Source organism: Callorhinus ursinus, unplaced genomic scaffold, assembly GCF_003265705.2.
Source record: "Callorhinus ursinus isolate GAN/ISIS: 27379988/994484 unplaced genomic scaffold, GSC_fseal_2.0 scaffold36, whole genome shotgun sequence".
NCBI classification, from domain to species: domain Eukaryota; kingdom Metazoa; phylum Chordata; class Mammalia; order Carnivora; family Otariidae; genus Callorhinus; species Callorhinus ursinus.
Window position 1 is genome coordinate 8,989,995 of NW_027397098.1, and position 26,856 is coordinate 9,016,850.

Genomic DNA, 26,856 nt, shown 5'->3' on the forward strand with positions numbered 1-26,856 from the left:
AGCTCTGAAAACACCAGAGGGCAAACTGTCAGCACCAGGCACAAGAATTTTGCCCTGAACAAAATGACCTTTGAGTCCTTAACTGGTTTCATATTCTTCAGGCTTCTGTGGACTTCTTCCTCTTCTTCCTCTCTGACACCTCACATGCATTTATTTGCTGGGAAGGTTGGCCCTCTCTGGCCAACAGCCACTGATTAACATCTAGTCTGCCAACTATGTAGAAATGTAATCCTTAACAAAATGGGGAAGTTCCGAGCAAGCCAACATATTGTATTGATTTGCAAACATCAGCCCGTCGTGAGCATCTGTTCTCACTACATTACGGCCGTCTGTCTTCACTGAAAATCCACGGAGACTCCAAGATCAAGCTGGGACTCTCTTGTCACATCATCGCAGACGTGAAGTTCAGTGGCTGATGGGTGCAAAGCACAGTTCTAAGACATCGAATGGGACACCCATTGACATAAATGGGACTTTTTTTTTTTAAGATGTGAAGTCAAGGTGACATCTTTCATTAGGGATATCTTCATCTAGATGTTAACCATCTTTTTCTCTGCGGTAAGCCAAGGCAGCATTTCCCTGAAGTTTAAGACTTACACACTGTAGACTTCTCTTTTCTACTGTTCATGCTGAGGACAGGTATACCAGCTCTCCCGAAGTCCACAGGCCCTTGGGGACAGGCCTTTCTGTGTCTTCGGGTAACTCAGAGATGCGCCTAGAGCTTCCGTTTCCCAGGTCATGACAGAGGCCAGCAGTGTACCTTAGAGGACCAGGGTGATGGAAAAAACGGATTGATACATGCCTCTTTCTTTCCTCCTCCCCTTTCACCTTTGTCTAGCCAGCTGGCTGTGGGGGCAGACACCCCGCCAGCCCTTCTATCTGCAGTAATGGAAAGCAGAGACACTTAATCCCCAAGCTTCATCTTCGACCCTGCTGCAGCTGACAACCTCTACCTGCACCAGAGCCGTTGGTGATGAGGAAAGCACGCTGGCATAGACGTCGTCACCTTTCCTCCCCACTTCTTTGAATGGACATGCTACGCAGCAGAGGACGGGCTGGATCTGGAGTCTAGAAGGAAAAGCTGCAGAGGCAAAGGGACTGTCTAATCCCCACAATGGCGGGTCAACCTCTGATGGCCCCGGGGATGTGGTGCGGGCAGCGCAGCAGCGAAGAGAGTGAGTGAGGCTTCAAGCCCCACTCCTTTGGGCCACCACCTGTCACACCCGGGGGCCAGGCCCCAATGCAGTTAAGGAGGCATGGCCCTCTGGTCTCCTCCGTTGTAAGCACGGGATTGAGCCCCAGAACGTGCTCAAGCAGTGGGCCTGATCCACAGTCACAACCTGTTCTTAGGCACAGAGACAGTCAGCCTCTAAAGGAGGGTTGAGTTCATACGTAGTTGGATTGGATGCTCACTTACGTGTATCATTTATTAGGGGCCAAGAGAAGGCTGCTCCCTGCCCAGCTATGTCCTGCCCCTCACCCACCAGAGTCTCTGAAGTTCCATTCGAGAATCAGTGAGGGTGAAATGCCCTCATTGATACACAGTTAAGAAGACAGAATAACAGGGGTCTCGGTCATTCCATTACACTCCTCATTATGGGAAGCCATCTCCTCAGCGTGTCTCGATGTTCACATGAAATGAAAAAGATCACACTCTTACCTCACCTTGGGGTCCAAGGAACCTGAGTCACCACCCTGCGAGATGATAGGTGGTGAACAAAACTGCCCTGGGCTTGGGTAAGGGAATTTCTTCATTTCTGATATTTCTTTCACCCGTACCTTGGCATCAGACGGGGCAGCAGCCCATGGAACCAACTTCGGTGGACTAATGCCCGATGCTGATGGAGACAAGATGGTGCCCCTGCTCCAGTTGGGGCTTGTTCAATACGCGGAGCAGAAAACCCCCCCAGCTTCATATTGTACACCCAACCCGGGAGGGAAGGGGATGGGGTCCCCCAAGCCACCTCCTTCCCCAGGGAGAGGGACAGCTACTCCCTTTTAATACACGAGGAATGGCAGATGTGAGGGTGGAAACCAGAGGCTGGCGTGGCACGAGAAAGGGCCACGAGCCGAGGATGCAGGGGGCTCCTGAAGCTAGAAAAGGCAAGGAGACAGATCCTCCTCCAGGTCGTCCAGACATGTAAAGAGAATTAATTTGTGGTCATTTGTTACAGCAGCAACAGTAAACTAATACAGATTTTGACTTCATGGAGGCATTGAACTTGATGCCCACAAAGAGTTCGCCTGGAAGTCAAAGACTGAGGCGTTCTGGTGGATCTATTACCAGACATCTGAGGAACTTCGAGCACATCCTGTCCTGTCTCCCACACACCCAACTACTCCGACCTGCCCAGAATGCGGTCTGATTGATTGGAAGCTACCATGTCTAATGAGCGATTTCAATTTCTCCTCTGAGAAAGGGACCAATACATGTTCAAAGCAGCATAGCATAGTCATTCGTGTTTCCAACAAAACTTCTGTGCCAGGCACCTGCTCATGGGGCTGCCAATGAGCACAGTAGACCTGGCCGCTCCGTAGAGGGCTGGCCCTCCATCGCGTGGTGGGATCTGCAACCAGGTGGGTCCGAGTCTACAAAAACCTGCTCACCAGATGTGTGGCTTTGAGCAGGTTACTTGCTCTCTACCCCACAGTGTTCTGATCCATAAAAGGAGAATAATAACCTTCCCACTTAACAGGGCTTTTCTGGGAATTAAGTGAGAGCATCCATTCATGGGCTTATCGGTTAGGACTTTTGTTAGGTATGTGCACCAAATGGCGGCCTCCCTGCCCACCTTCCCACTCCGATTCCTCGAATTGTCCAGTGTCCCTGTCCCAAGGGTCAGACCGAACACATGACCAGTCCCCTCATCTTTCCAGGAGGTCCCCATGGGTCCAGGCAGGTGTCAGGAGTTGTGGGGTCCTCAGAAGAGTGAACCCAACCAGTGGACCGCTGGGAAATTTGGAATTCTCTGAGGGAGGTCCAGCTTACTGCCACAAGGGAGCTCTGCAGATGCTCCAAGTGAAGACACACTCGGTTCTCAAGTTTGTCCAAGACGGGTCAGCTTACAAGCCTAGCACAGGAAGGGTCTGCCTGTGGTAGAGAACTTGAATTTCGGACTCGGTGTTGTGGGACTGTTGCTGGAGGCAATGCCAGGCAGCTGCAGCTGAAGCAACAGTGACCATGGCCAGGGGCCGTGGCTGGAGCCGCTGGTGTGTTCAGAGTGGCTCCTTGGTGTTCAAGCAGTACCTGGGCTCTTCTCACTTTGGTCCAGAAATGCAGATCCCGATACAGGGAAGTTGAGTCTCTCCCCTGATCACAAGAGAGGTGAGGGCGGCCACTTTTTACAAGGTGGATTTTACTTAATGATCCCATCCAGTTCATGAAATGGAGTTTTAATAACCCTCAAAGAGCACATATGCTACCCAAGCCCCTCCTGCCCCCACAACCTCCGCCCCATCCCCACCCTGGGCCCAGCAGATTCTTTCAGGCATGTGAGAGCAACTAATGGAAAGACCCAACTGCCTGTGGCCGATTCAACAGCAACCGCCCCCCCCAAATCCTGCTTCTTCCACTACTTTGCTTTAAAAAAAAAAAAAAAAAAAAGCAATTCTAGGGGTACTTCACAAATTTGCTCACTAACGTCTTCACAAATCTGATAGTCAGAAAAAGAAAGCAAAGGAAGGAAACAAAACTTTCATTTTCTAGAAGGTTTTTATGCACCAAGGCCAAAAACAAAGGAAAACCAGATTGGTTGATTTCTTAGTCGACTACCTAGCAGTTTTGACATCCTGCAGACACCATCCCAATGTTTCTGCGGTGGGGTCCCCTTCGGATCATGTCAAAGAATTAGGATCCCCTTCCAGGAGCTGATAACTTGCATGCGTCCACACACATCCCGAAGTTGCGCAATTCTCAGCCCGGAGCTGCCGCCTTCAGAACACGCACTCCCCTCCAGGTGTTTGCATGTCTTTGGGCTGGGGCTGGGGCCCAGGAGGTACAGATGAGGGCTTTATAATGCAGGCCTTGTGTTTAGCCTGAGACCTGGTGGGGGCGGGGCCGGGGGGGGGGGGGCGGGGGGGGGGAGGGGGGGGGGGGGGGGGGGGGTGCGGTGGAGGGACAGTGGGCCAGCTCTCCAAATCCCCACTCCAATGTGCAGCCTGCCAAACTGCACACAGACATGACAGGGGATTGTAAAAACGCACCACAAACAATGTGGCTAATGTACCGGGATCCCCAGCAAAGGAGCTGGAGGGTGAGCAAGGAAGCGCCTAGAGACATCAGAATCCGGATAGAGCACCCCAAAAGGAACAGCTCTGGGGGGGAGGCATTGATCTACTTCCTCTGCCTACCCCCTTCTCTAAGGAGAAAGAGAGAGAGGGGGCACCAGGAAAATGAAACACTGGGCTCTGGCCATCTCCCTAGAATAGCCTGTAAGCAATTCAGGCAGAATTTCTTTACACAATGGATGACTGAAATATGAACCACGCTGCCAACATCAGCAGGACAAGCAAGTCCTGTGTATTGCACTCAAGAGGGGCCTGGACACATTTCAGAAAGAGCAGGGAAAATCTGCAGACTGGGACACTAACTCCTGTCCTGAGCTGACAGTCACAAAACGCAAGTTAATTCGTGTTTCGCAAGATAGTACCAAGGACAGATGGGCGTGGGATTACCCCCGGCCCATCTGGAATCTTATGAACTATGATCGCTCTAGGCTTTTAGAATACCCTGGTCTATACTCCGACCATGGGTGTGAGGACGTCTTTCCTAATAAAGGATAGTCTAAAAAAAAAAAAAAAAAAAAGGAATCATAGTATTTGTCTTTCCCGGTGTGTCTTAGAGATCATCCGATCCAATTATACAGATCAAGAGCCCATTCCCAGAGAAATCAAACAAATGGCCTCAGATCATTCCATTCATTGGCGGAAGAGCCAGAGATGAAACCCAAGCTTCCAAACTCTAGGACAGTTGTCCTCACACATTCAAATGATCAATGAATTTCTCTAAAGTCCCAACTGACCACTGCACTGCATTTCTGCAAAGGGTGTGGACACGTCCAATCTGAGGGTGTATGCACCCTGTTTGAGCAACGTGGAATACACAGAAACGAAAATGTGTCCCAGAAGTTCATTTGAAAGAGCAGGAAAGGGGTTGGCATGCCTCTCAGCTGTTTCCAGAAAATAGTTATAATGTTTGCTTCATGGTAAAAACGATATATAAGATGCGATCTCGTTCCAATGTTTTCTCTTGGACTTTCGAAGTCTCTGAAATGTAAATGGGACAAGTCACGTTGTGAGGAGAATATGGGAAGGGGGGAGGGAAAATGGCATGTGAGTTCCTGCGTCTGAATTTTGTGAACAAACCTTTTTTTCCTGAATTCGGGTCAGGCACGCAGTACCTGGGAAGGCTTTGCTGCCTTCCTCCACTCAGTTCCTAACTAGGATACACTAAAATAAAGTCCTGCATGAGGACAAAGCTTGAAAAATGATTCTGACACCAGAGGGAGGGTCAGAAAATAGACACAGATCTCAGAAGGCGGGCTCTGGGTGTCCCCACGTCTGCGACTAACCCAGAGGCCCAGCGGGGAGTTTCACCTCGGGGCCCGTCGTCCATAAAGGGGAATAACAAGTAAATGTCACACACTAAGAGTAAGACACTGGAGCCTGGGTTTCTCGATTTCCTGGTCTGCTTTAAAAAAAGAAAAAAAAAAGTGGTTTGAAACGGACTTCAGTCTAGACACTCCCTAGGTGTGTGTTGACTACATGCTAGAAGAACTCAAAATCTAAATTTTTACTTCATGAATTTCCACTGCCGTATATATGAGGGGTTCATAAACAGCAAAAGCGTTCCGTGACTATGTCCTTTATTTTTTTCTATTAGGTTTGCTTTTTAAATGTTTTAAAGAAATCATCCAAATTTGCACATATATATCACGCTAACCTCCTAGGGATAAGCTAATGCAACTATCTCAAAAGTGAGACAAAACAGGTTGAAAATGGCTCAGTCGGTTAAGCATCCTGCCTTCGGCTCAGGTCATGATTCCGGGGTCCTGGGATCGAGCCCCACATCTGGGTCTCTGCTCAGTGCGGAGCCTGCTTCTCCCTCTCCCTCTGCCCCTCTCCCTCTCTCTCAAATAAATAAATAAAATCTTTAAAAAAAAAAAGGGGGGGGGGTTGAAAGTTAATTAGGGATACAATTGCCTCAAAAATATTTGAGCAATATTTTAAATCTACAATCTCGTTCTTCTGTGTCTTCTAGATTAAACCCTCTCTCCAATTGCCCTTCTAGTTTCTTCTATTTAAGTGGAGTCAAAAGAAAAAAAACAAAACCACAGAAACACGTGATAACGTTCTAACGAAGAAACTGAATCATCATTATCACGTATATTTTAGATCTTGTGCACCATCTTCTAGAAATATCTTAGAATGCCAAATGAACGGGCAGAATGATAAAATGACACTTCCCTGAAGGAGTGGGACCAGAGATGCTGTATCACCGCAGTCCCTCAAACAAAACATAGCTGGAGTACTGAGTTTGGGATTTTTCTACGTGTGCGCCCCCCCCACCACCCCCACCATCCCGCCCCAAGAATGTCAAGAATTTGAACTCCCTGTTCTTAAGGTGAAAGAGCATGGACTCAAATCTGTTCATGAAGAAAGGAGGTGGCAGACCCTGAGACATTGGAGCTACACGAGAAAATCTCCCAAATTTAATATGGCAACAGATGATGAGTTCCTTCAGTGCTTTAGAAGTCGCTGAAAACAACATTCCAAGGGCAGGTCATTAAATTAGGAGCCAGTAAGATCTCCGTTTGCATCTCAGTTAAGTCTCTAACTCCTTTATTTCAACATTTAGCTTTAGGTTTAAAATATTTGCTAAGAAAGCAGAGAGGCGATTTAACAGAGATTTTAAAGTGTGTGCCATTGGTTACACATTCTGTCAACAGAGTAAAAGGAAACTATACAGCGTTAAGTTACAAAAACGGCTATTTCGTGTGTCGCAAACATGCCAATAAACCCTCCACTGCTGTGTTATTCAATTCAACAGTAGAAAAGCAAAACAGAGATGAACTCAAGCACCAGCCCAGCTCCTTCACGTCTTGGAGAGAAGCAGGAGGAATCCATCATCTGCAGTCCGCCTGTGGATCTCCTCGAGGAAATCGTCCCCCTTGCTCCTGCGAGGAGACTTGGCTGCCCAGGCCCAGGGTCTGCAGCTCACGAGGGGACACAGAAGGTACTCTGGTCCCCCCGGGGGAAGCCGGGGGGAGCCTCTGGGCTGCAGAGAGAGCTCCAAAGTTGCCCGGCTTCCCAAAGGAATAAATGTTTGCATTACCTCCTAGTGAATAACTTAACATGTTTGGGTTTTGTTTTTAAATTAGCTAGAGCTACCAGATTCTCTAAGAGCTTGGCCACCACTTCAATAATGATGTTATTTGGTGGTTTTAAAATATGTTCACCTTATTTTTATATTAGTATTCCAACAGACTGTGTGAAAGGCAGTGATCACTAACACAGAACACAATAGGAGCTAACAGTCAGCCCGGCTGCTCTCAGGACCCCGTCTGTCCGGCCGAGGTCGCTGGCATGCACGTTGGGAGCTCATACATTGCTCCCCAGATAGCCCAGGCTTCAGGAGGCGTGAGGGAAGAGACAGATGCTGCTGTACCCTTAGAAGCTAGTTAATAAATATCATCAAAAAACAAAATGGAAAAGAAGCCCTCCGGAGCACAAACCACCTTAGGTCAACTGAATGTCATCTAGTTTATTCAACCAAAAAATCGAGAAAGAAGGAAAATATGAAAACAAAAAGTACTTCTTAACACTAGCAGTAAATAAATTTGTACAACAATTCAGTCTGTATAATATGATGAAATAAATCTACATCTCTTCTTATTTTGGTGCTTTGAATTATACATACAAACAACAATTACAGGGACTTGTTCACAAAGCGGGGAGGCCTGAGCAAGGCTCTGGGACCCCCTTGACGGCAATGTGTGCATGAGTGGCCACACTGACCGCCCAGAACTGATAGAATCTTCTAGACAGAGGCCCACCGCTCTGAACGAATGATTTGCCTACGACTTTTTTCTTTTTTCTTTTTTTTTTTCTTTTTCTTTTTTTTTTTTTATCCTCTTAATGCATCCAACTGTGACCAGTGCAAGGAATCAACACTGGCAGTCTGTCCATGTGAATAGCAGACCTAGTTTCTTCTTAATTTCCACACTTTATTTCCCCGTATTCCTTAAGATTCTTGGCGTCCTTCAGGCCTTTCTTACAGCTCCCCAGATGTAATAACGTCTTCTTCAAATGTACAGTATTTTCTTACAATATAAGTTATACGCAATATTCGGCATGGTTTGTTTTCTTTTTTTCTTTTTTTTTTTTTTCACAGCACTAGAGAGACCCTGATAAATAGGGAATATGAGTCTGAATGGCTTATTCACAAATGGGATCCAGATTCGGTGATCGAGAACACAGCACAGTGAGGTCCTTTGCAAAAGTGACAACCGCCCTTTTGCTTTCTGCCTTCAAAACATAGATCCATCGGTTCTCGGCTTCATGATACTGCTCCTGCAAAAATGCACGTAGGAGGGGCTGGAGGGACTCTCGCCGGGAGGCCTAGAAGCGTCGAGCAGGGGCTCTAGCCCATGGCGGTGACCATACTGGAAGGGTGGTGAGGTCCGAAGGAGAGGCTAGACGGGGGGTGCATCGGCGACGGAGTGGTCAGCATGTGGCTGGAGTGGCTGAACGGGGAGATGTGGCTGAGGGAGGTCATGTGTCTGGAGAGGGCAGCCGGGTTGAACGAGCTGCTCTTGGGGAAGTCCTCCAGCGTGTCATGCACCTTTTTGCACTTTTTGGATTTGCTAGACATTTTTCGGTTTCTGGTCTGGATGCCTTCCTTCTTCATGGTCAGGGGTCTGTTAATCTAAACAAAGATCAATTTTTTTTTTTTTTTTTTACTTTTTGGCTGGCTCTGAAAGGGCACAGGCTTTCACCCCGCAGCACGGCTACTCTGACCGCCCCACGCCAGGGATCTGCTTTCAGGGGCCCCCTTCCTCCCCACCCTTTCCTGTCTCCTTCCCGGGGACCCCGCATCCTGCAGATTCGGTCTGTGGCCGAGTTCCGACTGTCAGCCTCTCTCGGTTGCAGCAACCAAGAGATCAGGGGTGAGGTGTTCCATCACAGAGGGTGTTAATTATGTTCATCTACATCAGTCACTTTGGGAAAATGTTCCCCAGGAAACTCTGCATTCTCAAGGACTGTGTTCTAGCGACCCACCTCATAAGACTGCATTTCTCTGGTAACTAAAATATAATAACGGGTCTGATTCCACTAGAAACTCCTTCGAACATTTCATGAAAATGGAGGCAAGGAAGGAATCTTTAAGATGGAAGTAACACTCTGTCCGCTCATTGGAAATCTGCGCTACGGACCAAGAAAGCACTGACAATGTGGTCAATCTCGAGAGTTGAAGTCCCTCTGCTTGGAGAGACTAGGGCCACAGCCCTCTCCAAACTAACATTTGGTTGCCTCTCTTCTGCCCAGCTTTCTCACAGTAACAGGTGCTGTAAAAATCCTCCCCTGGAATGTGTAGGTTCTGGGGCCGTGTTTGAACGCAGTGTGCCTCTCCAGAAGGTTGGTCCCTCGCCCCCATCACAGCAACCAAGCAATGACTGAAAGTTGCAATTTCTGCCTAGTTCTGACTCGGCACTCCTAATCAAAAAGCCAACCAACCCGTCACCGAGTACTTGCTAATAAGCACTTCGGGGCGCGCAGCACCGAGCGGGCATGGAAGCACCCTCATCCTGAAAATTCGAGAGCAGGAGCGAGCTCCAGGAAAGAGACAAGCAAGGGCCTACTCTGAAGGTCTTCAACTAGCCTTCCGCATCTGAGACAGCATACCGTCTCTCTCTTTTTTTGAGAAGCTTCTGCCTGCTTTGTTCTTAAAATGCATTTGCGGGGGGGGGTGGGTAGAATCAAGAGGGGGACTTCACAAAGCAAGCAGAGGTCACTCCCCACAAGGAGTCAGAACCGGAGGCACCTCAATGGCAGCCAGAGGCCCCATCCAGCAAACCACGCATCTGGCCACGCATCAGGGAAACGTGGCAAACCACCTCGAGGAGGAAATGTCAGGGTCCCAGTTGTTCCTGACTCCTTAGAGAAAAAAGCATCTCTTCCCTCGGGGTCCTCGAGGGTGGAGGAAGAGAAGCGGTTCTCCTAGCTCCAGGATCTACCTGTCTGCTCCCCAAGCTGGAAAAGGACAGTTAAGGGAGACAGAAGCCAACGGCCAAGAGCAAAAGGCTGCCAACAACGCTTCTGGGGACAGCAGACACACAGCTTCCTGGGGTTGAGCCAGGAGAGGTCACCCCAAGGAGGGGCACAGAACCACATGCTGGAGCTGAGACCCAATTCCCTCGTGCGCCAGGAAAGCAGAAGGGCTAAAAGGTCACTGCCAAAAGAACATCTCAGGGTTCCTTCTTCAAAGTGACAATCAAGACAAAGATGCAGCCTGCACAGGTGATAGGAATCTACGGTCACATCAAATCTTCCCCCGAGATAATGTCTAGACACACGGCTCTTTACGGGGATATCTAGATATACACAGCCAGATATCGAAATATAATATCTAGTTACACAGATAGCAACACAAACCCAGATAACTAGTCTCAACACCACCTAAGTACACTGATCCTGAGATAGGTAGTTATCGAAACACCTAGATAAAAAGAAAGGAACTCACTCATAGCATACATAAACAGGCATCCAGCTGGGCATAACAGACATGATGCGATGAGCATGTTAATAGATTATAATCTCCCGTTGTTAGATACACCTAAATTGCCTCCTTTCGTGAAGTCTTGCTAAACCAGAGAAGACAGAGAAACCACTCCTGTTGGGGAGCAAGGTCCTCTCCCAGCCACTGGAGCCCAGCCACGAAGTCGGGAGCGAGTTAAGAATAGGGTGGGAGTGAGCAGTGAAGATCTGATGAGAAACCGACAGGCTTCCGAACTTTCCCTGAGATCGGACACAGTCGAGACCACATCTCACCATGGCTAAGCAGTCCCAGAAATTTATGGCTGGTTAATCTCCCAGCGTTCCTGTGCTTCTGTGGGAAGAGAAAAGAAATCTCTATATTCAGCCAATTCATTACTTTGAACTGCACTCTGGGACACGCTGAGATGAGAAAGTGTTTACTTTCCACCGGTCCCCATCAGTCCTCACACCCCTGCCTGACCTCGCCGGCGGGTCTGGGCCGCTCTGAAATCAGTCCCCACTCTTCCGCTCCAGCAGCCATGTTCATTGGCCAGTATCCTGTGATACTTGATGCTCTGAGTCATAACGCCTTCAAGTACAACGGAAATAAAATAATTTCTGCCCTGCCTGCATCGTGGGACTATCTGAGGCTCGAATGTAATCAAGAAACCTGAAAGTTCTTTGAAAACCATAAATTACAGCCAAACACAATCGGGAGAGGCTAGGCCAATGGCTGGGTAGCCCAGGAACCCTGATGGCCCAAATCTTCCAGATTTTCATCACAAATCTGTTTCTCTGCACCGCAGGGAGCAAGTAAATTCCCCAAAGTGAAAGCGGAACTCGGGGTTCACTGCTGATAAGCAGGCATATGCTGCAGTCCGAGGCTTGAGAGGCAGTGCCTAGTAAGACCAGTTCCGTTAGGCTGGCCATCACACAGGGACCGTGGTAGGAGGGGATGACATGGAAGGCAGGGGCCGGAGTGTCACAGGGTCCCTGGACATGGCAACAACTTACTACCAAAAGGCAAAGAGGGACTAGGGTGCCGGGATCACCCTGAAGAAGTTCTCCGGTGACTCAAAAAAAAAAAAATCTAACCAGAGAAGCTTCCTCCTGATTCCCAGGTACTCCTGGGTGAGATGAGTTCCCAGCCAGCATGGCCCTGAGCAAGAAGCCTCTTCCCCATTCAGCCCCAGACTCTGCCAAAGTCAGGTTGGCAAAGAGACATTAGCAGAATCCGAGCAAAAGAGGCAAGTGAGAGAGAGAGAGAGAGAGAGAGAGAGAGAGAGAGAGAGAGGACAAAGTGGCCATTTTCTTCTTCGGGATGAATTAAAACTTCAGGCCTCATGAGGTCACGGCCTGTTAGCCAGAGTTATTTCAGGCACACACAAAAATACCTGATCTTTTCTGTTTTGAACGTAAAGATATTACAAGACAGGGCGGGGGCGGGGGGGGGGGTGGGTCGGCAATGAAAAGATGAGAAACGACACAGTTACACCCAGGTGACTGGCTGGTGATTCTCATTCTGCGAAGAAGACACAGAAGAGGAGACAAGAGTTTCTCTTCCCTGGGACGGATAACCCCACTCGGCGTCTCTCCTCCGGTCTCTGCCGGTGAGGACAGAGACATTGGAGGCAATCTGCCAGGCATCTCATTTCCCATCTTTTACACAGAGAGTCCATTTAACATCCGCAGGGCAGGTTAGGTGAGGCTGCCACCCCCAGCACTGCACGGCCACGCACACGACTCCCCCCGATTCTCTCCACCTTCCCCTCCCCTGCTCTTGCCTGCTCTCGTCCCCTCTTTTGCAAAAAAAAAAAAAAAAAAAAAAAAAAAAAAAAAGTGTCAGCTGCGGGGAAACCATCAAACTATACCGGTTTCCCAAAAGGGAGACTGGCAAGCGTAGGCCAGGCCCCCCTGAGGCGCTGGATGGCCACATGGCCGTGTTGTCAGCACAGATGTGGGGCGCGGGGTCGTCCTCGGCCCCACACTGTCCTGTCTCAGCACCGCCGGGGGCGGGGGGGGGGGGGACAGAGCAGGTCCACTCTGACATTGCTGCTCTGAGGCCTGCCATTTGGTCCAAGGGAGGGCGACCCAATGGAGAAGGGGACCCGGCACGGGGGATGCCACGTCTGGTCCTGGGACACTTACATTGTGAAGTTTGTAGTACAGCCCACAGGCATTACAGACGGGGTCCCCATTGGCATTTCTTCTCCAGAGCGTCGTGGTGGTGGTTTGGCAGTTCGCACAGGACGTACCTGCTCTTCTTGCTGCCGACTGGGAGTTGGGGGGGCAGGGGGAGAGAGAGAGAGAGAGAGAGAGAGAGGGTAAAATCAAAACAAAGGTGAAATGGGCTTTCAGAACCATGGAGACACACTGACAACAAGAAAAAGAAAAAAAATTATCATTGAAATCAAAACTAGCAAGTGGCCCACATGAAAGTAATAAAGATCCCCAAAAGCTGCCTCAAGAAGAAAAATACAGCCGATCCCCTGGCACAGGATGGTGTTGCTCGGTCGTCAAGGGGCCAGAATCTCACCTGCCACTCTACGGGGCGGCATCGGGAGGCTCAGAGAGCCCACATCACCGCCCTGAGCTAATGGCCCCCCAAGCCTCAGCAAAGTTCCCGGATGTTTAACTTGTACGGGTAGCAACTTTGAATTAGCGTGGTACCGGGCTCTTGGGACCCCTGTGCACCAGACTCCCAGAAAGCCGCTTGCAAGGGCAACTGCCAAGAAGATCGATGCTCCACGAGGCCATCACAACACGTGAACAGCAAAGGGAGAGCGAACCCAAACATCCAGAGCACTTGACAGCTCCCAAATAAAGAAATGCTGGATTCAAAAGAGAACAGGGGGCCCGCACGGTAGGAGAGCATCCGCGCCTCTGTGTGTGTGTGTGTGTGTGTGTGTGTGTGTGTGTGTGTGTGTGTGTGGCACGCACCCACAGGACAGGCCACTTAGGAAGCACCAAGCAGGACATCCTTCATGAGCCAGACCCCCAGCAAATCTGCAGCAGCCTTATACTTGCCTGGCCCACACTCCTGGTGACCACCACCCTCCTTCTCGTTAGGTGGCTTTCAGTTCATGAGCCAAACTGAAAAGCACGGAGAATTCTGCTAATCAACAGGAACCCACCCCCACCCCCCAGCCTGCTCTCATTTCATTTCACCTTCGTGAAATTAGGTATTTCCTATTTGCTCTTCACAGAGCCCAAGAGTGGCAGGTCAGATGTCAGGCTCAGCTTGAATTTTAATTATTTGGTTGTGTCACTGACTTCATTTCCTTGAAGAGGGAGATTTTTCTTTCACTTTTTGACACACTTAAACTTACAGAGGGTACTATTCTCTACGTCCACACTTTAAGGAAAAAAAAAAATGTAAACTCAAATACTTTCCAAAGAAAACGAAGCTGGGTCCCTTTTAACATATACCTCTGTCAATTCCTTCCCCTCTCCCCCCGGCCTACAAAGACAATTTTAATTGCAGAAGTATTCCCAGGCTCTGGACTGAAATATATTATCAAAGGCCAGAGGAGGAGCAAGAATTCAGCTATCTGTGATCTAGAAAACTCCAGCATGTTTATAAAAGCCTGAGATCAAACTTAGAGGGATCGTGGTATGCTTTTCCATCAATATTTCATCAAGCAAAAAGTTAGGCCCAACACCCAAAGCTGCCAGATATGCGCAACCTCGTGGCTATTCTCAATCAAGCCCACTGATTCCCCTCCCTTCAAACCACTACATTGTCCCACAGACAGGCTCCTCTTCCCTACAAGCTTTAAGAGCAGAGTTATGGCTTTTGTTTATCTATATTTTGGGGGGTATTCTTTTTTTTCTGTGTCCTACAAAAACTGGGAAGAAAAACCAGCTCTTCCCTGTCATCATTGAGAAAGTCCTACTTTCTGGCTGTCCATTTGGGAAACAGTTCCCCATAGCCCAGGGGTGCCGCCTCTGACCCCGCACGTCCGTGCCCACCCACCACTCGTGAACCGTGCTGAGCTGAGACCGGACTAACTTGCACTTGTATACTCTTGGGAAGAAATCAATACAGAAAATCAGTGCTTGATGATTCTGACAACGATGTGATCGTGTGATTATTATTATCTCCCTGTACTTTTTTCTTGATAACAGATACCGAGATCGAGTCGATTAATATCTACGCGGGCAGCAGATTTCCCAGCTCAGCAACTTTAAATGTGTGCTACAAGGACATAATACCAGCCGGCAAAAGTCAAGCTCCAAGCCAGGAGGTCCCTAGTGCAATCCTTCCCAGTGTATTGACAGTAACGTAAATACAAGCGGCCTCAGAAAAAGTCTCTGGTCCACAGACTTGATGCGAATTTATACAGACTCTAAAAGCCACACTGTTTGGTTCACTAGCAGGAGACAAAGTACATTAATAAAGCAAGCTCGACTCGGCTAGCCAGTTAGACATACGAAAACCCTGGCAAGACTCAGAAAAAAATATTCTATGGATCTCCTCTCTAGTCATTTCTTCTATTTCCTGCATGAGTTTATTCAGGGTTAGATAGACATCTTACTGAAGAGCTAGCTACATTATGGGCTGGGTGGTCTTCAGCAAATCTGGAAATGTGTACAGCCAAAAGAGCAAATTGGGGAAGCGGGGCTGGCATGAAGAAACAGGAAATATAGGGAAGAAGAAAAAGAAAGTTTAGGTACTCAGAAAGAAGTCAAACACATCTAAAGGCTAAAAAAAAAAAAAAAAAAAAAAAAACCCAAAATATCCTGAATGTGCTCTGAGTCGCTCTCCAGAGCATATGAATTCCAGGGAACTAAAAATACAAAACCACCCAGAACGGATGAGTAAGAAAGAAAAGACAGCTTAAAAATGTGACAGCCAATGGACTCCAGAATTAAAAGCAATTATTACTCAGAGTTCTAGAGATTTCTTATGAAAGGTGAATGAAGACAAACTTATATAAAATGCAAGTAGAGCCCTCCTATGCAATCTTCCCAGACAGAAGAAACCCCAAGAAAATGTCAAATACACTCTTGCTCATCAACCAGCCCAGAGTCTGAGACTTGACACCCTCGTTTTTCTTCTCTTTTTTTTTTTACCTTAAAAAAAAGTCTAACTATAAGGATGGTACCATGACTTATTTTAACAAGAAAGTTGTTGTTGCTGGTTTTCTTTTCCTCTCTTTCTTTTTTCTTTCTTTTTTTTTTTTCTTTTTTTACTAAGGCCAGGTTTGAGTGATTCAGAACATTCTTTTGTGGTGCGATCATATTCATTCTGTGCTAACACCTCCAGCCATTTTTTTTTTTTTCAAACACTTGTTCTGATACGTTCAAACATCTTGATGTTTAGGTTGGGGAAGCTGAGTTGTTGTTTATGAGTTATCTCCAGTGCTCAGATATCCGGCAGCTTTTTCCTAGGAAGTTAGCTTTGCACATGAGAGAAAGGAAAAAAAAATACCCAAGTGCATGGGGACAAGTGGAGTGAGGTTGAGAACGCTGGCGAAGGGGGCAGAGAGCAGAAGGAATAAAGCCGGGAGACCCAGGATTGCCAAAATTTAAAGTCACGTGGGCACGTCCATCCCTAGAAAGTTTTTCCTTTCTCTGAAAAGGATGTGAAAGGTGTTAAGTTGCACTAAAATCTGATGGAGATGACAAATAATTCTTTAAAAAGAACATACACACACACTTAGAATTTGATGGATGCTGCTTTATCCACTAATCTGCATGGGGAAATTCCCCTCCTCCCCTCTCTACTTGGTGAATGTCATCACTACAAAAAGCATTTTGATCTCTTGACTGTGGTTAGAGTTATCATTTGCCAAGCCTGCTTTTATTTGTCTGTTACACACACTTTGCTATTCAATCCAAGCCTGAGGTTCCAAAGACAAGTTCACCAATGAACTTCTCCTGCTAGTCTTCCTTATAAATTGCTCAAGTATTCCCAAGGGTCAAGACTTTTGAGAAAGAAAGAAGGAGGGGATTGGAAACCATCACCCTCCCGGTAGTGGTTCAAAGGGGAAATAAGTGCAAATGTTACATGAGACCAAGAGGCAAGACAGGAATCGCAGTTTTTCCCAAAGGCATGAGCTGTGGAAAGTCCTCAATCCTTAAGACCAGGAAAGAAGAAAAACTCAGCTCGACTCAGGGGCTGCTGCTAGTGAGATTCAGCTAACGGGCCCCATCCTTCTTAAAGCACGGGCACAGGAGACCCCTCCGTGGCACTGAACCTGGCTCACTTCCTCGGGGGCCTGCCGCTCAGGGACAGGGTCTAGATGGTTGCTGGTACATGCATCTGCACACAACATCTCTCCGTCTGTGGCACAGCGATTATCAGTGAATCTGAACTCACTTGCCCTGGTCCGCTCTCATTCTATTTGCAAACACATTAGAGATTTGATAGCCAAAAAGCCAGCATCCTTAAAAAATTTGGTAAGTGACTTAGGAAATATGAAGGGGGGGGATAAAAGACAGAGAGAGAGAGAGAGAGAGCCTTTCTGTATATCCAATTTGAGAAAAAAAAAGGGGGGCGGGGGGGGAAGGATCCCCAAGCAAGCTGACAGGATTTTGAGCTGTCCTGCCAATTTCCTGCAGCAAGCTCTCCTTCCTGAAGAGAGGAAATTAAAAACACACAATGGTTCGTGTTGGATCAGTGTTTCTGGAGGAGAACTCACCAGCCTTCGCTTGGGCTTGATGAGGGGTCGGTTCTGTCCGTTCATTTTGTGGTAGAGCCCACAGGCGTTGCACAGGTAATGCCCGGTGCCATCCCGCCGCCATAGTGGGGTTGAGGTGGCCCCGCAGTTCACACACTCCCTGCCTTCTGGAAACAAGACCACACATAAGTCACTTATGGAAGGAACACTGACAGCACTCAGAAGGAGGGCATGAGAGTAAAATTGGGCACTTTTTTTTTCCCCCTCTCTGCTCCCTCTATTGGGGAACTTTCCCCCCACCCCCCACCCCCCACCTCCCTTAAGGCGGCTCCCAAGTGGGGAAGAGTCACCCCCTGGCCCTGTCATGGCTTAACCATTCCCACACACGCTCAGCAACCGCCCCAAGAAGTGGCTCATGAATAAACAGCAGCAGAACCTTGCTCTGGGCCTGCCTGACTTGATGGGGAAGATCAAGTGCAGCCAAGGAAGAAGGCAAATGGCAACTTGAAATAGTTCCCTGAGAAAATGCGAAGTCCTGGACTGTGGCAAAGCGAAACATTCCAAGTTGGTTCCCTCAAAGGAAAACAAAGGGGCCCCATTACCAGCGCGGGGTCTGTCTATAGAGACCGATTAAATCCTGACTATTCCGATGGGGGAAAAGGAAAGATGAATCGATGGCTAGATAGATAAACAGAGAATAAATCAGTGAATAGACTGATCAATGGGCTGACTGATTTTGAGGACCCAGGACTGTAGATTTTACTTCCAATAAAACTGGAAATGTCCCCTGTTGGCAAATAATAGATGAAGCCCTGGTGTGGTCCACTCATTCCCACCACCACCTTTTTTCTCTCTCTAGAAAAGGCCAAGTCTTTCTATGATTTACCAGCCACTGTGACAGACACCAAAGGTGAAGTATGACCCCAGCTGGACCAGACCAGGAGGTGTTGGAGGGAAATAGCCCTGGAGGTGTTGGCGGGAGGAAAGAGTCGGAAGGAGCAGCATGAGGGGCAGATCGGGCGAACAGGCCAATTAAAGAAAGGGGGGGGGCGGCCTCTCGGTCGGCTCATTAACCAAGGCCTTCCTGCAGTAGCTTTTTTTCCAAAAAAACAAACAAATAAAATAAACAAAAAACCGGCCAGGCCGGTTCACTCCAGGGGCAGGAGAGTGACCCAGACCCATCTCCGGAGGGAAAGCTCCTGGAGAGAATCCCTCAAAATACCAGTTTAAGACCACAGGGGAGTTTTGCTCACTGATTTCTTTCCAACTTCTGTGGGAGAAGGAAAGGGAGGACAGTTTCTGGGAGAACCTGCCCAGCTCTTGGGGGGCCTCATCCTCCTGGCAGGCATGTACCAGCATCTCTGCCAACCAAGCCAGACTGGGAGGAGCTCCCTCCCCCCCCAACCCACCCCTGCTCCCCCCCCCACCACCTACCCTGCAGGAGGTAGTAGCTCCAATGGAGCTGGTCTCCCAAGAGGAGGAGTCCGGCAGAGGGTTTCGCTTTCTCTGGGGGTGCTAGGGGGGAGGTTTGGGAGGATGGCAGGGGACAAAGATGAGCCCCTAAGCGTTGTTTCGTTTTATGAGATTAATCGGCTAATTCCAAACTACCAGGAAGACGGGGTGGAGGAAGAGAACCGGGCAGGCTGCTTGGGAATCTAGACGACTCCTTACACCAGGACAACACGGCAGGCTGGGGGGCCTGTTTGGCCTTTGGAAACCCCTAGGCCAAGTATGAAGGACGTTGGAGGTTCGCACCTGTAAGCCTGTTTGGTTTTGTTTTGTTTTTTTCTCCAGGGACAGGCTCTGGGGAAGGAAAAAGACTTTCAGAAATGGAGGGCTTTGCCTGACATTGGAGTTCATAATGGTGCTAACCAGTTTTTGTCCACTTTCCTTTTAAAAGGAAAAAAAAGAATATAAGGAGTTAGAAACGTTATATATATATATATATATATATATATATATTTTTTTTTTTTTCCCACCATATTCCAAAAAGCTGTTCAACCCAGGGTCTACAGAGAGCCTCCCACGAGCCACTGGCCTTCTCCCCAAACTCAGTCGCTACTGAGCCAGGAGCACGTGTCCAGGTACCCAACGGTATCTACCGGGCCTCAAAAAGGCTTGGGACCAAATTACCTCGATACCTTCCACTGGAGTCAGAAGCCTACGCCCTCGGCGGTGGGATGAAGGGGAGGCACGGAGAAAGGGCGAGTGGGCGAGGAGGTGCCTGCTGCAGCCTAGCCAGGGGGTGGGCAGGCCCGGCAGGCCCCGTGCCCCATGCAGGCACTGGGTGGGCCCTTCTGGGGGCAGCGATACCGGCCTGTGCTGGCCGGGGGCCCCAGGCCCACTCCCCATCCGGCCAAGACAGGGGCCTCTCGGGTCCCTTGGCACCCGGTCCCTTTGCCCCGCTGCGCAGGGAGGCCTCAGGCGAGGTTTTGCTGGCCCCCTCCTCCGTCTGCTCCCGCAGCACCCTCTGGGGGTGGAGTCCCCGCTGGCTTGGGGCCGGCAGCCCTGCTCCTAGGCACCGGGGGCTGGGGGATCTCCCGGCCTGACGAGATTAGTCTGATTTCCTTTCCTTTGTCAGCCAGTGGGGAGGATGACAGCTTCCTTTTCAGAGGGACCTTCAAAACTAGCAACGGCTGCCTCTTCAGCCAAGCTCTGCACACTAGAGCAATTTTCTGTCTTGATTCACTCCGCAAGTTTGCGATTGCCTTGTCTGGCTTTTTCTTATTTTTTTTTTTTTCTTCTCTCATTGTTGCCGCTAGTCTGTGACTTCAGCAAACAACCAATTTTCCTAATGGAGGCCCCGGCTCTCTCCTGCTTTCTTTCCCTCTCCTCGCTCACTGCCTGGTGTGAGCTGCTCAGACAGACACCTCTCTCTCATAGGTGACAAGAACCACAGAGCTGCAAGGCCTCTTGACATTCGACAGCCATTTTCAAACACCCTCCCTGGCCTCCAGCTGAAATCCTGAGACCGGGGCTGGACGGAAAGAGCAGGAGCCGGGGGCGGAGGCTGCGCAGGAGAAGGTGGGGCGAGATACCCACAGTCTGGGGGGTGGGGTGGGGCAGAAAGGGCCCTTCGCTAAAAGGCTTTGTCTTTTGTTTGCAGAGGGAGACCCAGAACTGACAGCCCGGCGTTAGAAAAGCACAAGGTGCCCTAACCACTGCTTCAACCGTTCCTCCAAAATGCAACAACCCTCTCTCCTCCTGTCTCTACCTTAGGCAAGTGCATTTGCACAGAGTTCAAAAAAAAAAAAAAAAAAAAAAAAAACTCAACCACGAAACCCCAGAGAACTCCCTGAAGAACTGCCACCATTTCCACCCTCTCTACCCAGAAGGGTCTAGAAACCCTCCTCCCCCACTCCCACACTCCCGAAAGTCCCAGCTCCCTAGCTGCCCAGGTGTGCTGTTTTGGGGTTTCTGACTGTGAGAAAGGAATAAGAAGGAGGAAGTAAGAAGCCAAATTGCAATGTCTTCTCTCCTCTCCCCACCTACCAAAAAAGAAAAAAAGAAAAAAGAAAAAAAATATATATATATACACATATATAGAATAAAATCAGTCCGTAGGTGCTCCTGGTTCTGGCTTAGGGTAACTGCACCTCTTCCTCCCACCCACCCCCAAATGTTCAGGGGCTTGAGGAATGAGGGAGAGGAAGGAGAGGACTAGCCGAAGGCCCGAAGGCGTGCACACAGAGGGGAGAGAAACCAGAGACTCTGGAAAAGTCGTTCTGTCCCCTCCTCCATTCAAACCACCACCCCAGCCTCAGATACCACGATCTTTCCCCCAAAACTTTGCGCTACCAGAAAAGAGAACTTAAAAAAAAAAAAAAATTCCCATCACTACCTCAAAATGCATCGGCTTGCTCTCTTTGCAATCAGTCCTCAAGCCCTGATCTAATCCCAGCTTTTCTGAGCCAAGCTGAACCCCATTTCTCTGGAACCCTCCACTCCGCGCCCAAGCCCAGCCCCCCGCAAGGCAGCCTGGCCACTTTCCTCCGCCTGTTCTCCCTTCCTCTTGCTTTCTCTTTGACTCCACCAGCGAGCCTACCTCCCTCTCCCTCTGCCGACTTTCATGTACTGAACATGCAGGTCTGAGTTTCTCTGTCAGCCTAACCGCATCCGGACTCTATTAAAGTTCCTGGCGCGGGATAAACAATGCAACTGTCGCACGCAGCAGTCTGAAAATAATTGGATTAGCTAAAACATATCAACTAAATAGAGACAGTCCTGCCCAGGCAGTCAGAGTGAATGTCACCCTGGAAAAAAAAAAAAAAACCCTGAAAACTGATCTCATGGTCACTGGACTCCCAGAGCCCTCCCTTGGAAGTTTTTCAAACCCGGGTTTTGCAAGCCCGGTTTCAAGACTGCTCGTCCCACCCATAAAAGACAAGTGATTTTCACCACTTCTTTGTATATAGGATCTCCATAGATAGAGGGCAGAGGTGAGACGTTGGAATGAGCCAGGACAGACAGACCCACCCCAAAATGGACCCACCCGCGGAGACAGAACAATCTTCGAAGAAAAATCATCTTTCAAACTATAGCTAAATCTCATCTGAGAGAATCCCAAGGTCTCTCCAATACTTGGGTTAGAAGCAACACTGGTGATGGATTATTTTATTTTGAAAGCCAGAATATTCTGTGTGGGTTTGGTGTTGCTTTTTTTTTTTTTTTTTTTTAAAGCAAGAGTCTAGAGCCATAGAATAAAGATGCAGCACGCTTTTAGACAGGGGGTGCTTTTTTGAGAGAGGATGAGCAGAGGAAGCGGAGACCCACACCTAGGGAATGTCGTTCAGTCTTGCCTACCTCCTCTGGCTTCAGATCAGTCGAGGAATAGGTCCTGAGATGCCTTCCTGCCCCTGCCTGTGCGGCCACCTCAGGTAACTGGCCCCCCTGGACTTTGGATTTTCATTCCAGTTTCCCCAGGGCAGAGCCCACCTCTCTCCCAGAACTTAGGGGGGCAGCCTCTTTTCCACGCAAAGAATAGGTGTACTGCTCTTCCTGGGGTCCTGCCCCCCCCACACACACACAAAAATATACCCATGCTTTATTTATCCATGTCCTCTGTTGCCTGCATGACCCCCTCTGAGCTGAGCCCAGAGGAACAGGCAGACGGGGCCCCAGAGGCCAGGGGGGTCAAACGAGGGACCTGTGTTTGTTTAGGTTTGAGGAGGTTTCGTTTTAGCATTAAACACTAAAGATTTATTCCCTGGTCTTTCCATTTGGTCTTGGAAACTGACTAGAGGTTACTGGCAGAACCCAAAGGTCCCTGAGCAGGCAGGACAGGGTATTTGTTTTTGTTTGTCTTTTTCCTTCCCCAGCTGGAGCGGGGGGTGGGGGGGTGGAGGGGGGTTAAATTAGATCCCACTTCCCCTCTGCTCTGAGGACTGGAATGAGCTAGGACACACCTCATTCTTTGCCCCCGCTGGAAGAAAGGGAAGAAATCAAATCTCAGAAGGGTCTGGAACACCAGCCAGATGCCCCCCGAGGGGCCAGACTGAGGCTCCCTCCTCCGCGCCCCGGATTTAGGAGACAGGAGAGGTGGGAGGAGGAGAAAAGGCCCGGGGGGAGGCGGAGAAGGTTCCTACCTGTGCTGGATCTCGCCTTGGGTCTCGACTTACATCCGAAGCCGGTGGGGGAGCCCCCCAGCAGGCTGCTGGGCGGGAAGAGTCCGGAGCTGTATTCGGGGACGTAGGGCGGGTACGTGGTGATGGGGTGGTGCGCCGACGAGGCCGCCCCTCCCAGGGTGGTCATGCTGCCCCGCGAGTGCGTGGACTCGAGCTTCATGCTGTCGGGCAGCGGCACCTGGTACTTGATGCACTCTTTCTCGTCCTGCCGGGCCGAGCCGGCCGAGCCCGGAGTGGACAGGGACGGGTCCGGGGAGACGTCCTTCGGCGGGGTGGGCGGGAAGGTGAAGAGGTGCGGGCTGGAGTGGCCCGCCGACAGCGAGGAGGACGAGGCCGGGGGGTAGACGGAGAGGGGCCCCGGGGAGCCGTGGTGGATGGACGTCTTGGAGAAGGGGCTGAGGTTCCAGGGCGACGCGGTGTGGTGGCTGCCCAGAGCTTTGCCGCCGTCCAGCCAGGGCAGGGATCCGTGCAGCAGGGGCGGGCGGCACACCTGACTCCCTGCGCGGGAAGGGGGGGTGGGGGATGCAGGAGAGAGAAATGCCCGTGAGAGCCGTTTCGGAGGCCCTCCACACACCTGGGGGTTCTCCCCCTGCCAGGGCAGTCCCAAATACACCCTGGATTTGAGCGTGGGCCCACTCCTTCACCCAGGCCGCCCACCCCCCCACCCCCGCCCCAGGACCTTGGCCAGCACACACTTTATGCCCGTGTCTCCCACATGAAGGTCCCCTCAAATCCAGCAGAATTAGGGGCCTGTGTCTGACACCCAAGAGGTGCTGGGAGGGAGTGGAGAGAGCCCCTGGGCATATTTGGTCTCTCCAGATACAGTTTCCAAATGGCATCCCCTGAGGTTCCTCTCTAGAACCTGACTTGATTTATTGGTTTCCTTCCATGGCCCAGCGGCCCCCATCCCAGACCTAATCCCAGCCAGCCTGATAAGAGTAGGCTGTGAATAATGAGGCCTGATGGGGAGAGCCTGGCCGCACAAGGGCTCCACACCGGGAAAAGACACGGACCTGGAGAGGGGCCCCGCTCCCGAGATCCAGTGCAGGAAGGAGGGTGCTCGCTCTCAGAAGGGAGGAGGAGAGGGAGCATCTGGGGGTTACTTCCCTGAAACCCGGCTTCAGTGCTTGCTCGTAACTGGCGAGGCCTGAAGTGGGATTTGCAAGGACATCTCAATTGCCCAGACTGTTGGAGGCAGTTTCCAAGGCTGGGCTCTGCTTTTCTCACCCTCCCAAATCCTCCAGAAGGAAAATAAAGTAAACCCCATATTTGCCCTCAAAGCTGGGATTCCACCAGTGCCCCTAGGTGAATTTTCACCTGTGCCCCAGCGGCACAAAATTCCTGTTGACATATATATTTCGCTTCGCGACAGAGCATTCGACATACAGAGTTTTCAGATGGCCATGACTCAGACACGTCCATCCACCCTGAGAGGGGTCCCTGCCGGGGGCAGGTGCAAATCCACACACTTATTGATCTTTTAATCCACTACCTGCCTCAGCATCTGACATTCTATTTAACCATGAAGAACAATACTGAAACTAAAATCTTGAGAGAGGAAGGGGAGGGGAGAGGGAAGGAGAGTTCTCTGAACGCCAAGGGTCAAGATTCAATGTTATGCAGGAAGTAGTATAGTAAATAATATTAAGTCTGCATCTACCGCATTTCCACTTAACTGCTGATCTGCACAGAACAAGGGCAGAGAGCGCCCCATCCGCAGGAACAATTGTTTAAAACCTGGTGACAGCAGGGCGGAGGACGCCTGCTGCAGAGAGGCTCTGTCACCGGCGCCGACGCAGGCTCTAAGTAGGGGGACCAGGGAAGACTTCAGTCGCCCAGACTAAAAGAGACTCACATTTTCTCTGCCTGAAATGGTGCCTCTATTTCTTCTTTAGGAACCCACTTATGCTGGAAAGCTTAGAGCTTTCCCCCCAACCCCTAACTACACAGGGCTGGATTTCTTAACCTTTTAGAACTGGTCTAAACTTTTCAAAGGTGAAAGAGAAAGAAAAAAAAAAAAAAAAGAAAAGACAACTGGAATCGCTCCCACATAAGAGAGAAACCCCGGTGGATCCTAAATTTTCTTTGGGAGCCTAATGGGACTGTTGTAGGCCGGAGGAGAGAGTAAGGCAAGGGTTTGGGGGAGCAGGCAATGAGGCAACCTAAAAGCAAAGACGCAGGAAAATTCTGTGCAGCCGGGAGTCTAGGAAATTTCAAATGTCTCCCATTTAAGACAGTAGTCTCTCCACCAAAACCCCCTCAAAGTACCGGAATTCCATTCCATTCCTCAGGGCCAAGAGGTGGCAGACCTGCCTAGGAACCAAATGCACTAGCTTTGGGGAAAGGTCAAAAAACAGGGATCAGGGATGCGAATCAAATTTCTCTCGGGCCTTTCTGAAAAGGTGCCGGAAAAAAGAAACTGAGGAACGCTGGCAGAAGCACCCCCCCTCCACAACCCCACCCTGAGAAAGAACTACAGGGTAACTGGGGAGCGAAGCCCTTTTTGAAGGAACCAAGTCCGAGCCGGGTTTGGCCGGCGCCGGCTGCGGGCCCACGGAGCCGTGGCCGCAGGGGCAGAGCCTCGGCCCCCGGAGCCCCGGACCCCGGAGGCCCCCCGAACCTGCGGCCGTACGGGGACAGAGGGTTGCAGTCGGGCGCCTGCCAGGTGAGCGCCAGGCCCGAGACAGAGCAGCCAGCCGCGGAGAGACGCCTGCTGCGACTTTTTTAAAAAACACACTCTCGCGGCTATTGAGACAGCTTCCTCGCCCATTTCCGGGCCCCAGTTTTTTTTAATTGTAGCAGGAACGGCCCTTGGGGGCTTTGGCTGGGTCTCCCACCCCCCGGTCCCTCCCCGCCTCCCCGGTCCGGGTTGGGGGGGGGGGGTGTGGGCAGCGGCGGCGGCTGGGCAGGCGTCCCCGCACCCCGGGGCGGACTCACCGTGGTGGGTCGGAGGGTACCTCTGCACCGTGGCCCTCACTGAGTTTCCGTAGTAGGAAGGGACGTGGTTGCCTTGACCGTCGATGTTAAAAAGTACATCCACCTCCTCGGGCAGGGGGTACTGCGCGGGGTCCATGTAGGAGTGGCCGAGGCCCGGGTGGTGCGTGTCCGGGTGCTGCCCGTTGAGGACCGCGGGGTGGTGATGGCTCACCCAGCGCGGCTGGTCTGCCGTCACCTCCATGGCCCCGGCTGCGCTCGCGCCCTCTCGCCGGGCCCGGAACCCGCGCACGGAGAGGGAGGGCGGTCGGACTGGAGGGTCGCGGGGCTCTGAGGCTCTGCAGGTGCTCCTGCCGTCGGAGGGGCGGGGGTCGTTTAATGATTTGTTTTCAGTGGGGCAATGGGAAAACTAGGAAGGAAAGGTGAGCAAAGGAGATTAAAAACAAAAACAAAAACAAAAACCTTTAAGCAGTATTTTAGCTAAGGGAAGAAGAGGAAGAAAAAAGAAATTCCAGAAAAACAGGTACGGAAGGATAAAGGGGGAACCAAATTCTAAAGGGGGAGGAGGGCGAGCGAAGGTGGCTGGAATTCTGCAAGTGGGGCTCTTCTGCACCGGGGCTTCCTCAGCGGCTCGGAGGCTGAGGCTCTCCTCGGGTCACCTGCGGAGGAGAGAAGGGGGAGACCTGGATGAGCTCCTAAGTACTTGAGCACCTGAGCTTATGAAGTGGCACCACCTCCCCGCGAGCCGCCCGGCCCCGCGCCCGCGCACCCAGGACACGCGCACACACGCGCACACGCGCACGCCTCCTCCCGAGCGAGGCCCACCGGGACGCGGCCGCCCAGGAAACGACTCCCAAGTACATCGCCAGCAGCCCGGCTCTCCCGAGGGCCCTGCACTGACTGAGCGGTTCCAGTTC

The 26,856-nt window shown here is 50.5% G+C and overlaps 1 protein-coding gene across 3 annotated transcripts in view; it reads right to left on the reverse strand.

The window, feature by feature from the left end:
- Positions 1-6,823: 6,823 nt before the first annotated feature.
- GATA3 (GATA binding protein 3) overlaps positions 6,824-26,856 on the reverse strand; it is a 29,813-nt gene continuing 9,780 nt past the window's right edge. For 2 of the 3 annotated variants that reach the window (XM_073879934.1, XM_025853509.2), the window contains exons 2-6: positions 25,943-26,598; positions 22,967-23,503; positions 17,403-17,548; positions 12,904-13,029; positions 6,824-8,926 (exon numbers count right to left, since the gene is read on the reverse strand). In XM_073879934.1, the coding sequence (XP_073736035.1) occupies positions 8,642-8,926; positions 12,904-13,029; positions 17,403-17,548; positions 22,967-23,503; positions 25,943-26,183 (1,335 nt within the window). In that variant the 5' untranslated portion in view covers positions 26,184-26,598 and the 3' untranslated portion in view covers positions 6,824-8,641. The remainder of the gene's footprint in view (positions 8,927-12,903; positions 13,030-17,402; positions 17,549-22,966; positions 23,504-25,942; positions 26,599-26,856) is intronic. The other variant, XM_025853510.2, reaches the window with a different exon arrangement.